At 39.2% G+C, this 15,962-nt stretch overlaps 1 protein-coding gene across 3 annotated transcripts in view; it reads left to right on the top strand.

Annotated features, from left to right (window-relative positions):
* Positions 1-15,962, top strand: part of CARNMT1 (carnosine N-methyltransferase 1) — a 46,229-nt gene that overhangs the window by 25,169 nt on the left and 5,098 nt on the right. For 2 of the 3 annotated variants that reach the window (XM_088837940.1, XM_055426898.2), the window contains exon 6: positions 1,055-1,168. In XM_088837940.1, the coding sequence (XP_088694066.1) occupies positions 1,055-1,168 (114 nt within the window). Of the gene's footprint in view, positions 1-1,054; positions 1,169-7,835; positions 10,822-15,962 lie in introns of those variants that run through there. The other variant, XM_088837939.1, reaches the window with a different exon arrangement.

Here is a 15,962-nt window from a genome sequence, read left to right as displayed (position 1 = left end):
TTGTTCTGCTTCAGAAGAGCTAGAGGATCAGTTTGGCTGGGATGTGGTGAGCAGTGGGCAGGTGATGGAAGATGAGGTTAGAGAGGGTTTGGTGAGACAGACTTGTAGGCCATAGCTAAGACTTCAAATTGTACTTGAAGAGGAACGGGAGGCCTTGGAGCGATTGGAGCAGGAGAGTAACAAGGTAGTGAAGTTATTGTTTTTCCCTGAATGCTGACACTGGGAGATCCTGCACTGAAGGTACAAGGAGAGAGATGGTGTTAGGATAAGCTAGGGAGCAGGGTCTCAAAATAGAAGTGAAATAATAAAAAGCATTGCTTTGGCAAGTAAAAATGACTTTCTTCTGGAACATGGTTTGAAAGAAGAGATGGGGAAGGTGACCATGGTTGGATGAAGTGCCTTATCTGTACAGACAGCCACTTTCAGTGCAGTCTCTTCTGTCTCTGTGCCAAGCCACGGCCTCCAGAAGGCAAACTGTTCTCTGTTGGCTTTTCACCCTCTGCTGCTGACTGTCCCATCCCTCTTTTTAACTAGCAGTTCCCCCAAGTACTGGTGGATGCCTGTGTATTTTGATACCATTCCTCAGTTGGCAGCAGATGCATTCAGTCTTTTTTGAAACCTTCCAGAATTGGTAGTTAACACTGGTTTAAATCACAAGTTATAATGACTGTTAATTTCTACTGATTTTATTTTTAAATTGTTTAAAATTTTTTTCAGTCATCATAACTGATTTAAATAAAGCTAAAAATTGAAAAGATTATACACAAAACTCATAAATATTATTTGGTGAAGATATAGTGATAAAGGTTATCAAAAATGATTTCCAAATTGGTTACATTATCAAATTAGCAATAAAAGCTTTTATGAATGATGGCATATTTTGTAAATGATTATTTTGTTGCCTAGATTACAGTATTTGATTGGAAGGGTTTAGCTTCTGTACCTCTGCAGTTAAATATTCATATCTGTAAAGAGGTAACTGGTTCATTTCTAGAATTCATAAAAAGAAAGGCAAAACAGCATAACATGTGGTAATTTGATTTTCCTTAAATAGATACCTGGGACTGTATTGCTACCTGTTTCTTCATAGACACAGCTCACAATGTAATTGATTATATTGATACAATATGGAAAATACTCAAGCCAGGTGGAATTTGGATAAATCTAGGTAAGTTCCTCAGTATTTATTAGAACTTACGCATTAGTCTGAGTACTTAACAGCTGTTCTGCATTTGGTAACTTCACACACAGTACTAAATATTCACGAAAGTTGTCACTATGTGGTACGTTTGGTTTTGTAAATAATATATTTTTACTCGGAGGATAATTGCTGTATAATATCGTGTTGGTTTCTGCCATACATCAACATGAATCAGCCATATGTCACATCTGTCCCCTTCCTCCTGAACCTCTCTTCCATCTCCCACCCCAGTCCACCCTCTATGTTGTCACAGAGCACCAGGTTTGAGCTCCCTTCATCACACAGCAAATTGTCACTGGCTGTCTATTTTACATGTGGCAGTGCATATTTTTCCATGCTGTTCTTACTCGTCCCACCCTCTCCCTCCTCCACTGTGTCCACAAGTCTGCTCACTGTGTCTGTGTCTCCACTGCGGCCCTGCAAATAGGTTCATCAGAACTGTCTTTCCAGACTTCATATACATGTGTTAATATACAGTATTTGTTTTCCCCTTTCTGACTTACTTCACTCTGTATAACAGGCTCTAGGTTCATTTACTTCATCAGAATTTACTCAGTGCATTTCTTATGGCTGAGTAATATTCCATTGTGGACTTCCCTGGTGGCTCAGATGGTAAAGCATCTGTCTGCAATGCAGGAGACCTGGGTTTGAGCCCTGGGTTGGGAAGATCCCCTGGAGAAGGAAATGGCAATACACTCCAGTACTATTGCCTGGAAAATCCCACGGACAGAGGAGCCTGGTAGGCTGCAGTCCATGGGGTCGCAAAGAGTCGGACACGACTGAGCAACTTCACTTCACTTCACTTCAATATTCCATTATATATGTACCACAACTTCTTTATTCATTCATCTGTCAATGGACATCTAGGTTGCCTTCATGTCCTAGCTCTTCTAAATAGTGCTGCAGTGAACATAGGGGTACATGTGTGTTTTCCACTTATGGTTTTGGAACCATAGTGGGATTGTTGCATTGTATGATGCTTTTATTCCTCACTTTTTTAAGGAATATCCATATGGTTCTCTATAATAGCCATATCAATTTACATTCCCACCAACAGTGCAGACATTTCTCCAAAGAAGACATACAGATGGCTAATAAATACATTAAAACATGGTCAGTATCACTCATTATTAGAAATGCAAATCAAAACTACAATGAAGTATCACTTCACACTGGTCAGAATGGCCGTCACCAAAATATCTACAAATAAATGGTGGAAAGGGTGTGGAGAAAAGGGAACTCTCTTGCAATGTTGTACATGTTTTAAAACCTCCATAGTTTCCTTTAGATTGCATTCTAGTTAGTGGTGCGGTTCCTCCAATCATAGCTGCTGCTGCTGCTGCTAAGTCACTTCAGTCGTGTCCGACTCTGTGTGACCCCATAGACGGAAGCCCACCAGGCTCCCCCGTCCCTGGGATTCTCCAGGCAAGAACACTGGAGTGGGTTGCCATTTCCTTCTCCAATGTGTGAAAGTAAAAAGTGAAAGTAAAGTCAGTCGCTCAGTCGTGTCCGACCCTTAGCGACCCCACGGACTGCAGCCTACCAGGCTCCTCCATCCATGGGATTTTCTAGGCAAGAGTACTGGAGTGGCTTGCCATTGCCTTCTCCCCAATCATAGCTAGTCCCTCCAAAAGCAGTGGAACCCCCAAAAGTTGTATGTTCATACTAGGTCAGTCTCATAGCAGCCATAATTTCAAAGAGGTGGTGGTGGTTTAGTTACTAAGTTGTGTCCAACTCTTGCGACCCCATGGACTATAGCCCACCAGGCTCCTCTGTCCATGGAATTCTACAGGCAAAAATACTAGAGTGGGTTGCCATTTTTTTCTCCAGTGCATGAAAGTGGAAAGTGAAAAGTGAAAGTGAAGTCGCTCAGTCGTGTCTGACTCTTAGCGACCCCATGGACTGCAGCCTACCAGGCTCCTCCGTCCATGGGAGTTTCCAGGCAAGAGTACTGGGGTGGGTCGCCAGTGCCTTCTCCGACAAGGGAAGCCCAAAGAGTTACTAATTATTAATTCAATGATAATTATCCCCTCATCTTCCCAATTCTCCACTCCATGGAGAAACAGCACTTCTGTTCAGGAGAGAGTGGTCTTTTAAAATTTCTGTAATGAAAGATTTGAGGGGAAGCACTTAATCTCTCCCATGAAATCCTCCTCCCCAGTATATATATGTATGGGGAAAGAGTAGGTATGATAACTTATGTATCTCCTTTAAATTTAAGAAAGAGTAGAAATATAATTTCATTTATGCAAAAACCTTTTTACTGCATCCTATTGCTGATTGCTAGAAATCAAATGATGAGTATGACATGGTCCTTTCCATCTGGAGCCTAAGGGAAATTGTCCATTTTATCCTGTTCCTTTAAAATAAAGGGGAAATAATGATAATCAAGGTAAATGTACTTTTCTTATTTAGTAAGATAGATAATCCTTATTAAGAAAGACTATATACGTAAAAGTCAAGTAAATATTGAGTCCTTGGTCTTCAGTATTGGTGTAGTTCTGTTGGTAGGTTCTGTTACTTTCTCTCTTTAATGATTTAGCTTACCAGAGATGTAGTCAGTAGGTCTAAGCCTCCAGGTCATAGTAGGTCTTTTTTTTTTTTTTTTTTTTACTGTATCACTTTGCTATACACCTGAAACAAACACAACACTATAAATAAAATATAGTACAATATAAAATAAAAATAAGTAACAAATCTTTAGGGCTTTACACTGAATTAGATTTCCTATCAGAGGGATAACAGCACCACAGCCGCACTGAATCCTCATGAAGGAGGCACACGAATGACTGGGTTACAAGAGTTACAGATATGAGAGCTGCTCATTTCCCAGAAACTACAGCTCACAGAAAACCAACAAAGGCACGAGATACAGACCATTCGCTTATGAATGTGTAAAACTCAAGAAAGTCCACATCACTCCTACAACATGTCGAAAGTGCCTCAGAATTCAAGCAATATATAGTAGGTCTTTTCCAAACTTCTTTTTAGAAGTCCATAGGACAGATGAGAGCAGCGTAATATATAGCCATGATATGAAGCAAGTATCTCAAACTTTGAGTTTTCCTTAAAAGAGAAGTACTCCTTTTCTGAAGGAATGACTGAAAGATAGCATTACCAACTGGGTATTTGCTTCCTTGTGGTTAGGCATAAGGTTGGCCACTTAAAAAATACCTTTGTAGTCTCAGAACAACCATATGTTGAAATGGAGTTTACTGTATAGTTGAAGAAACTGAATCTTGGGTTAAGTAACTAGCAGAGAAGTTGTGGAGTTTATATATGGCAGATGGGCTGGCAGCCCAGATCCAACCCCTTGACTGCCTAATCAGCTACCTCTGCAGGCTTGCACTGGGTCAGTCTATAAAGGTATAACTTAACTTTATTCTGACTGTGTGTTTATGTGTCTAAAATTTTTCATACCATTGAGTTGTGTAAGGTTTTGTGTATTTCCAGAGCATTTGACTTAACTTTCATAGAAACAACTTTTCTTTTTGAGCATTTATTGGTTTATTAATATTTTACTAAGTTATGTAATAACAACAGTTAAAACTGCCTGGAGCAATAATGTGGCCCTTGGTAAGTATACTGTTTGATAAGAGTAGATGTGCTGAGGTGTGGCCTGTGGTCTGTCATTGGCATCACAGTTAATTCAGCGTGTTTGTTAACAGGGTATCAGTTAAGAAGAGGGCTTCCACTCTTCTTATCAGGAAGTTTCTCTTATGCTCCAAGCCAGTGTGTCCAACTTGGATGCACCACAGATGCTTCCTAATGCATGTGTCTGGAGAAAATGATGTCCATGCTTCCCCCTTGCCTTTTCTGTTCCATCATCTACTCAGATTTCCCCAACCAGAAAACTGCTATAGGCCTTTAACCTCTCTTCTTCTCCATCTACATCTAGTCAGTCTATAAGTTTTACCTCCTAAAACTCCTTAATAGCTCTTGTATCTATCTCTTTTTAACCCAAGGTTTCTCAACCACTGTGCTTGTAAGTTATCTTCAGTGCTTTCCACTCCTTTCAGTTCTCCATTTACCACCAGAGTGATCTTCCCAATGTGCAAATCTATTCTTATCAGATCTCTCCTGCATAAAAGTCTAGCTTTGTTGGTAACCTAAACCCTTCTGGATGTGTACTGTGCCTTTTGTGATCTCTCTTCTGCCTTGTGTCTCAGCTTCATGTTTTTGTTTTGTTTTGTTTTTACTGCCCTTCCTTGTCCTGACCTCAGGTACTAGTCTTCTGACCTAGAAAGCCCTTTCTCTCTCCTCTCGATTTTCATTTGGCTCTTCCCTATGTGTACTCTTTAACAGTCTGCTCAGGAGATCCTTTCAGATTGGTTATTTCTCTTTTATACTCTCACAAGTATGTCAGCGTTTAATGCATTGTGGTGTAGTCACTCATCATTTTGTTTCCTTGTTTCTAAGTTTCACAAGGGCAGGTATCTAGTGCTTCTTCCTCACTTGGAGTTAACTGTTATGTGTATGAATGGATGTATTGTTTTAGAATTTGAAATAAGGATCAAAGTAATTTTAAGATGCCACAGAAGATTGACTAGCTGCTAAGAGACATGATGATAAAATGGCATTTACATTGGTAAATTCATAACATTCCTGTGGTTTGGGCTTCAGTCATATGGACTTGGAAAATTAGTTTCATCTGTAAACTGAGAATGTGTCCCTAGCCCCTTGGGGACAATTTCACTCTAACTTATGCAGATGACACCGCCTTTATGGCAGAAAGTGAAGAAGAACTAAAGAGCCTCTTGATGAAAGTGAAAGAGGAGAGTGAAAAAGTTGGCTTAAAGCTCAACATTCAGAAAACTAAGATCATGGATCATGGCATCCAGTCCCATCACTTCATGGCAAATAGATGGGCAAACAGTGGAAACAGTGACAGACTATTTTTTTGGGCTCCAAAATCACTGCAGATGGTGACTGCAGCTATGAAATAAAAAGATGCTTACTCCTTGGAAGAAAAGTTATGACCGACCTAGACAGCATATTAAAAGCAGAGACATTACTTTGCCAACAAAGGTCCATCTAGTCAAGGCTATGGTTTTTCCAGTAGTCATGTATGGATGTGAGATTTGGACTGCAAAGAAAGCTGAGCGCCGAAGAATTAATGCTTTTGAACTGTGGTGTTGGAGAAGACTCTTGAGGGTCCCTTGGACTGCAAGGAGATCCAACCAGTCCATTCTAAAGGAGATCAGTCCTGAATATTCATTGGAAGGGCTGATGCTAAAGCTGAAACTCCAATACTTTGGCCACCTGATGCAAAGAACTGACTCATTTGAAAGACTCTGATGCTGGGAAAGATTGAGGGCAGGAGAAGGGGATGACAGAGGATGAGATGGTTGGATGGCATCACTGACTCAATGGACATGAGTTTGTGTAAACTCTGGGAGTTGGTAATGGACAGGGAGGCCTGGCGTGCTGCAGTTCATGGGGTTGCAGAGAGTTGGACATGACTGAGCAACTGAACTGAACTGATGCTTATATAGACCAGAATGTCAGTATATTCATATGTAATGAGAAATGTGCCCACTAGCCATTCTGGAATACTAAAAAGTTATGTTGGAAGTTAAATTATAATGAAAAAATTGCCACAGTGTATGAAATTAGAGTTGGGAATATTATAACTTATAAAATGCACTGCTGCTGCTGCTGCTAAGTCACTTCAGTTGTGTCCGACTCTGTGTGACCCCATAGACGGAAGCCCACCAGGCTCCCCCGTCCCTGGGATTCTCCAGGCAAGAACACTGGAGTGGGTTGCCATTTCCTTCTCCAGACTATATCTTTACTAGGAAACTCATACATATGTCCTTTTTCTTAACCTTTGACGAAACAGATGTCCTGAGAGGTATTTAAAGTACTCACTTGAATGTTTTCCAGGTTTGGGAAAACTAGTGAGCTTTTCAAGGGAACTGTTATGTATGCATATATCCTTTGGGAAAGGCTCTGGTTTTGCATAATGCAGAAAAAATGCCTATACATCCTGTTTTTTGGTTTTTCATGGTGACTAGTACTCCTTAAATGCATCTATATGTAATTTAGTTTTAAAAGTGGAGGTGCAGGAGTGTGTGTGTGTGTCTCTCTCTGTGTGTGTCTGTGTGTGTATGTGTGTCTGTGTGTGTACACTCATGCCCTTATACATAGTTGGATAGTGGAAGGCAGACAGTTACCAAAGTGAACCTACTGTCATCTGGAAGAATTAACAAGTTAAAGTACCAAAGGAGATCTTTGTAATATGTAATGAGAAATGGAGCCTATTAGAGTTTAAAGCACTGTAAAGCTAAAGCATTTTTAAAAACATGAGAGAGTGCCTATAAAAGGTAGATGATTGGACACATTGGACACATACATTAGTTCCTCATTGAGATCATGTTAATAGTTCATAAAAAGTTATAAACATGGATAAAGAATGGCGATGTCATCAGGGGACAAAAGACTGTAACAGTATTTCAGAAGATGGGGTAAGTGGATGAGTTTTGCAAAGAAGCCAATGTGAATAGTGCCAGTTGACCTGGAATAACCATAGAAAATGAGGCACCAAATGAAACAAACATAAATTGAAAGTCTGTATGTAGGGAATAGCTGACCTTTTATGTAACCAAGACACTCACTTTATGCCCATTTCCAGACCGTGCTCAGCCAGGAGACCAGTTTAATCACTGGAAAAAGTGAATGGAAAAGGAGCAGAATTTATGAAAGCTGGCCTAATAAAGAGTGAGGATGAAATGTAGGACAGAAAAGAAGAGGATTAATTAAAAGTCTGCATTGGAAAATGATTGGACAGTGACCACCAGTTACCCTACTTCTACCCGCAACATCTCCCTCCCCTGCCTGTAAAGCTTTTTTCTGGGGTTTGGGTACCCGCTGTTTGTTTTGCATGGATGCAAGCCATGTTTCTTTTAAGTGGGCATATTAATATAGTTACTGAGCTTTTAATAATTGTATGGTGGATCTTTTTTCTTAAATCCTTTCTGTATCTTTATGGTTTAGATATATCTCTTATATACAGCGTATAGTTGAATTTTGCTTCCCTGGTGGCTCAGCTGGTAAAGAATCCACCTGCAATGAGGGAGACCTGGGTTCAATCCCTGGGTTGTGAAGATCCCCTGGAGAAGGGAACAGCTACCCACTCCAGTATTCTGACCTGGAAAATTCCATGGACTGTACAGTCCATGGGGTCACAAAGAGTTTTACACATCTGAGCGACTTCCACTTCACTTCATCTAGTCTAATAATCACTGTCTCTTAACTGGAACTTTTAGAACCTTAAGGATATAAATGATTTAAATCAACTTATCCCAGATTCAATAAAATGGGATCTCCTTCAAGCTGGCTTCTGTGTCCTTTTGACATATCCCTGCCATTTTCTGAGCATCTCCTTTCTGGCATAACTAGGTCTTCTGGCCTCATCTTCCACTTTTTCTGCCTGAGATCAGCCAGTTTTTCCAAGGATTCCTGGTTCCTTTTAATGGGGAATGGTATGTAGAAATGAAATTCTGGATTCTCCCATTGTCATGGAGTTGCTTCTAGGCCTTTCTATTATAAGTATATGTATGTATCCTTCTGTGTCTGTAAACATGAGTTCATGTTTATAGATCGTGAGTTTATGCTGATACTTCTAGTTCCATAGCAACTCTAGGTATGGAGTACAAAGTTGGCATATAGCTTTCAGCACATTTAAGATGTCATTCCAGCAGCTTCTATTTTGCTGTTTAGAATTCAGCTATTTTAATTGTTGCTTCTTTGAGTAATCAGTTTTGTTTTTTAAGATTTTTAACTTTGTAGTTTTTTTCAGGCTCAACATTATATGCAGGTGTGAATTGTTCTTTTTAAAAACTATACAGTTTGTTCGGATACCTGAGTCTAAATATTTTATCAGTTCTGAAAAATATTAGCTTAAAACAGGTCTCCACTTGCCAATATGAGACAAGGGTAGCATCAAAATAAAATAACAGTTATTATTTCTTTGTATACCTCCTCTCCTACATTCTTTTTCTCTTCTGGAAATGCAGTCAAATGTACTCTCGACTTTCTCACTCACAAAGCTTTCACTTTCCTTTACTTAATATTTTTTCTCTTGTTTTGGTCTCTCTATCCTGCATTCTAGGTATTTCTTCCGACCTGTCTTCCCATTCACAATTTTTTTCTTTCACTGTGTCTAACATCTATTTCATTTCTATTTGGTGGGGACTTTGTGTGTGTGAGAGAGATTATTTTTAATATTTTGTCTGTTTGGTCAGCTATGTCATCTAAGAATGTTCTGTTCTCTGCATATATTTTCTTGATAGTCTTTTACTTCTCTGAAAATACTGAGTGTATTTTGTATGATAATTGTAACATCTCAACTCTTTGCAGGTCAGCTTCTGCTTTCTGTTGTTCCTGCTGGTTCTTGCTTATAGTTGTTTGTTTCCCTGGGCTGTAAGATGCAAAACTGTACATGTAATATCTCATTCTAATGCATCAAGGAAAGACTGCAAGGAGATACATTAAGTTTTCAAGTGGTTATCTGTGTTTATTAGGATTGGACATGGGTTTGAGTTTATGTTATTCATGTTATTTTAGCTTTCTGTTATTGAACTTACATTATACTTACAGTCAAGGAAAACATATTTCTTTGCTTCTGTTATTTCCATTAAAAAAATGTGAAGACAAAATGGATTAAAGACATAAATGTAAGACCAGAAACTATAAAACTCTTTAGTGGAAAACAGAGGCAGAACACTCGATGACATTAATCAAAGCAAGATACTCTATGACCCACCTCCTAGGGTAATGGAAATAAAAACAAAAGTAAACAAGTGGGAACTGATAAAAGTTTTTGCACAGGAAAGGAAACTATAAGCAAGGTGAAAAGACAACCCTAGGAATGGGAGAAAATAATAGCAAATAAAACAACTGACAAAGGATTAATTTCTAAAATATACAAGCAGCTCATACAACTCAGTATCAGGAAAAAAACAACCCAATGAAAAAGTGGGGTAAAGACCTAAACAGACATTTCTCCAAAGAAGACATACGGATGGCTAACGAACAGATTAAAAGATGCTCAACATCACTAATTATTCAGTTCAGTCGCTTAGTATTGTCCGACTTTTTGCGACCCCATGAATCACTGCACACCAGGCCTCCCTGTCCATCACCAACTCCCGGAGTTCACTCAAACTCATGTCCATCCAGTTGGTGATGCCATCCAGCCATCTCATTCTCTGTCGTCCCCTTCTCCTCCTGTCCCCAAGCCCTCCCAGCATCAGAGTCTTTTCCAGTGAGTCAGCTCTTCACATGAGGTGGCCAAAGTATTGGACTCTCAGCTTTAGCATCAGTCCTTCCAATGAACACCCAAGACTGATCTCCTTTAGGATGGACTGATTGGATCTCCTTGCACTCTAAGGGACTCTCAAGAGTCTTTTCCAACACCACAGTTCAAAAGCATCAATTCTTCAGTGCTCAGCTTTCTTCACGGTCCAAATCTCATATCCATACATGACCACTGGAAAAACCATAGCCTTGACTAGATGGACCTTTGTTGGCAAAGTAATGTCTCAGCTTTTTAATATGCTGTATAGGTTGGTCATAACTTTCCTTCCAAGGAGCAAGCCTCTTTTAATTTCATGGCTGCAATCACCATCTGCAGTGATTTTGGAGCCCCCCAAAATAAAGTCTGACACTGTTTCCTCTGTTTCCCCATCTATTTCCCATGAAGTGATGGGACCAGATGCCATGATCTTAGTTTTCTGAATGTTGAGCTTTAAGCCAACTTTTTCACTCTCCTCCTTTACTTTCATCAAGAGGCTTTTTAGTTCCTCTTTACTTTCTGCCATAAGGGTGGTGTCATCTGCAAATCTGAGGTTATTGATATTTCTCTCGGCAATCTTGATTCCAGCTTGTGCTTCTTCCAGCCCAGCGTTCCTCATGATGTACTCTGCATAGAAGTTAAATAAGCAGGGTGACAAGATACAACCTTGACGTACTCCTTTTCCTATTTGGAACCAGTCTGTTGTTCCATGTCCAGTTCTAACTGTTGCTTCCTGACCTGCGTACAGGTTTCTCAAGAGGCAAGTCAGGTGGTCTGGTATTCCCATCTCTTTCAGAATGTTCCACAGTTTATAGTGGTCTACACAGTCAAAGGCTTTGGCATAGTCAATGAAGCAGAAATAGATGTTTTTCTGGAACTCTCTTGCTTTCTCCATGATCCAGCGCATGTTGGCAATTTGATCTCTGGTTCCTCTGCCTTTTCTAAAACCAGCTTGAACATCTGGAAGTTCACGGTTCACGTATTGCTGAAGCCTGGCTTGGAGAATTTTGAGCATAACTTTACTAGCGTGTGAGATGAGTGGAATTGTGCGGTAGTTTGAACATTCTTTGGCATTGCCTTTCTTTGGGATTGGAATGAAATCTGACCTTTTCCAGTCCTGTGGCCACTGCTGAGTTTTCCAAATTTGCTGGCATACTGCGTGCAGCACTTTCACAGCATCATCTTTCAGGATTTGAAATAGCTCAACTGGAATTCCATCACCTTCACTAGCTTTGTTCGTAGTGATGCTTTCTAAGGCCCATTTGACTTCACATTCCAAGATGTCTGGCTCTAGGTGAGTGATCACACCATCATGATTATCTTGGTCATGCAGATCTTTTTTGTACAGTTCTGTGTATTCTTGCCACCTCTTAATATCTTCTGCTTCTGTTAGGTCCATACCATTTCTTTCCTTTATCGAGCCCATCTTTGCATGAAATGTTCCCTTGGTATCTCTGATTTTCTTGAAGAGATCTCTAGTCTTTCGTATTCTGTTGTTTTCCTCTATTTCTTTGCATTGATCGCTGAGGAAGGCTTTCCTTTCCTTGCTATTCTTTGGAACTCTGCATTCAGATGCTTATATCTTTCCTTTTCTCCTTTGCTTTTCGCTTCTCTTCTTTTCACAGCTATTTGTAAGGCCTCCTCAGACAGCCATTTTGCTTTTTTGCGTTTCTTTTCCATGGCGATGGTGATGCTCCCTGTCTTCCTGTACAATGTCACAAACCTCCATCCATAGTTCATTAGGCACGCTATCTATCAGATCTAGTCCCTTAAATCTATTTCTCACTTCCACTGTATATTCATAAGGGATTTGATTTAGGTCATACCTGAATGGTCTAGTGCTTTTGCCTACTTTCTTTAAGTCTGAATTTGGCAATAAGGAGTTCATGATCTGAGCCATGGTCAGCTCCCATGCTTGTTTTTGCTAACTGTATAGAGCTCCTCCATCTTTGGCTGCAAAGAATATAATCAGTCTGGTTTCGGGGTTGACCACCTGGTGATGTCCATGTGTAGAGTCTTCTCTTGTGTTGTTGAAAGAGGGTGTTTGCTATGACAACTGTGTTCTCTTGCAAAACTCTATTAGCGTTTGCCCTGCTTCAATCTGTACTCCAAGGCCAAATTTGCCTGTTACTCCACGTGTTTCTTGACTTCCTGTTTTTGCATTCTGGTCCCCTATAATGAAAAGGACATCTTTTTTGTGTGTTAGTTCTAAAAGGTCTTGTAGGTTTTCATAGAACCATTCAACTTTGGCTTCTTCAGTGTTACGGCTTGGGGCATAGGCTTGGATTACTGTGATATTGAATGGTTTGCCTTGGAAACAAATAGAGATCATTCTGTCATTTTTGAGATTGCATCCAAGTATACTGCATTTCGGACTCTTCCGTTGACCATGATGGCTATTCCATTTCTTCTAAGGGATTCCTGCCCACTGCAGTAGATACAATGGTCATCTGAGTTAAATTCACCCATTCCAGTCCATTTTAGTTCACTGATTGCTAGAATGTCGACGTTCACTCTTGCCATCTCCTGTTTGACCACTTCCAATTTGCCTTTATTCGTGCGCCTAACATTCCAGGTTCCTATGCAGTATTGCTCTTTACAGCATTGGATCTCGCTTCTATCACCAGTCACATCCACAACTGGGTATTGTTTTTGCTTTGGCTCCATTCCCCTCATTCTTTCTGGAGTTATTTCTCCACTGATCTCCAGTAGCATATTGGGCACCTACCGACCTGGGGAGTTCCTCATTCAGTATCCTATCATTTTGCCTTTTCATACAGTTCACTCATTATTAGAGAAATGGAAATCTAAACCACAGTGAGATATCACCTCACACCGGTCAGAGTGGCCATCATCAAAGTCCACAAATAATAAATGCTGGAGAAGGTGTGGAGAAAAGGGAATGCTCTTGTACTGTTGGTGGGGATGTAAATTGATATAGCCACGATGGAAGACAGTATGGAGATTCCTTGAAAAACTAGGAATAAAATCATCATATGACCCAGCAATCCCACTCCTGGGCATATACCCTGAGGAAACCAAAATTGAAAGACACATGCATCCCATTGTTCATTGCAGCACTATTTACAATAGCTAGAACATGGAAGCAACCTAGATGCCCACTGACAGATGAATGGATAAAGAAGTTGTGGAACATATATACAGTGGAATATTAGCCATTAAAAAAGAACACATTTGAGTCAGTTCTGATGAGGTGGATGAACCTAGAACCTATTATACAGAGTGAAGTGAGTTAGAAAGAGAAAGATAAATATGGTATTTTAACAGACATATACAGAATCTAGAAAAATGGTTCTGAAGATTTTATTTACAGGGCAGCAATAGAGAAGCACATAGAGAATAGACTTATAGACATGGGGAGACAGTGAGATGTATGGAAAGAGAAACATGGAAACATATTACCATATGTAAAATAGATAGCCAAAGGGAATATGCTATATGACTCAGGAAACTCAAACAAGGATTCTGTACCAACCTAGAGGGGTGGGATGGGGAGAGAGATGGGAGGAGGTTCAAAAGGGAGGGGATATATGTATAACCATGGCTGATTCATGTTGAGGTTTGACAGAAAACAGCAAAATTCTGTAAAGCAATTATCCTTCAATAAAAACTTTTTAAAAATATGAAGAGACATGAGAATTGAGAAAATAAAGAACTCCTTCAGGATTGTGACAGTATTTTATTCATATTTATATATTCAGTGCCAGGTGTTTGCTTGGTGCTTGATAAATATTTCTTTAAAGAATGAGCTGGGGATGTCCTTGGTGGTCCAGTGGTTAAGACTTTGTTCTTCCACTGCAGGGGGCACAGGTTCAGTCCCTGGTTGGTGAACTCCCATCTTGCATGACTTGTGGCATGGCCATAAAGTAAATTAAAAAAATTAAAATTTAAAAATAGTAAAGAATGAGCATAATAAATGTGAAAAACTGCTCAGCCTCAAGGAAATGCAGATGAAATTGTGCATAGCCTATCATTTTCCTCTTGCCAAATTAGCAAATACTTAGTTCAATAAAAATACTTAGTGTGTTTTTTCTTTATAATTTAGATTTTTTGAGGAGGGGTATAGTTGACATATAATAAATTCACTTTTTTAAAATGTATAACTTGAAGTATTTTGGAAGCTGGATAATCATGCATCCATTACATCTATCAAGATAGGGAACAGTTCTATCACTCGCCCGAAAAAGGTCTCTTCTGACACTTTGTAGTCAGGCAGTGCTCTGTTTTATGTTATTATAGTTCTCCCATTGCCAGAAAACCATATAAATAGAATCATACAGTAAGTTGCTTTTTTTGTCTGGCATCCTTCACTTAGCATAATGCTTTTGAAATTTATCCATTTTATTGCATGTACCAGTGACTTTTTTCTTTTTATTGCTGAGTAGTATTTCATTGTATTGATATTCTCCATTCTATTTATTCTTTGACTGGCTGATGGACATTTGGGTTGTTCCCAAATTATTACAATTATGAATAAAGTTGCTATAAACCCTCATGTATAAATCTTTGTGTAGCCAGAAGTTTTCATTCCTACTGGTGTAATTGCTGGGTCATATGTGGAACATGCATGTATAACTTTACAGCAAACCGCCAGTCAGTTTTCCAGAGTGACTGTAGCATTGCATTCCCACCCCTTGTTAAGTAAGGTGTTAAAACAAGTACTAATTGCAATTGTGAGTGAAAAGTACCATGTCTCTGTTGGAAAGCATTTTGGCAGTCTGAATCAAGTTAGTAAAAATATTTACTCTCTTTGACCTAGAAACTCCACTTCAAGGCATGTCTTTGTAATATATCTCTGAAATATAAGCAGATATGTTTGTTGAAGTACCATTTGTAATAGGAGACTGAAAAATACAAAGCAACTGTAATGGTTGTCTTCAGGTGGTAAAATTACAGATGATTAACTACATTCAGTGCTATGCTGGGCATTATAGTGGGTTAAAAAGAAACATAAGACATGTTCCTTTGTTCATGTAGCTTGTAATGAAACACAGCATGAGTAGAAGTAAAATATGGTCTGAGTCTGTAAGAAGTATAGGAATGTGTTTATGTAAATGTAATAAAACAGTATTGTTGGAGGTTCTTCAGATAATAGAGGAGGAACAGCATATGCTTTAGTACTGGAGATACTTGGCTGTGAGGCTCTGCATTCTTTAATAAAAGAATGCTTCAAAAGCTTTGGGATGATCTTGGATACAACAGATGCTCAGTAAATGGTAGCACCTTCCACTTTTACTAGTACTAATAAAACTTAACAGGAACTTAAGTTTGATAGAGTAGAGTAGTTTGGTGGGGAATCATTACTATCTTTTGAAAAGAACACTAATATATAAATTATAGTTATTTTATTCTAGTGATTTATGTACAGTAAAAAAAAAACAAACCTTTTAACCCTAAGTAAGTAAGTTCCTGAGTGGGCAGCAGTTTGGGAACAGCAATTTT

Source organism: Moschus berezovskii, chromosome 7 (assembly GCF_049115385.1).
Source record: "Moschus berezovskii isolate FMDL1 chromosome 7, NW_MosBer_1.0, whole genome shotgun sequence".
Taxonomy (NCBI): domain Eukaryota; kingdom Metazoa; phylum Chordata; class Mammalia; order Artiodactyla; family Moschidae; genus Moschus; species Moschus berezovskii.
Note: the sequence above shows the minus strand (reverse complement) of the source record. Positions and strands in the feature narration are given on the sequence as shown.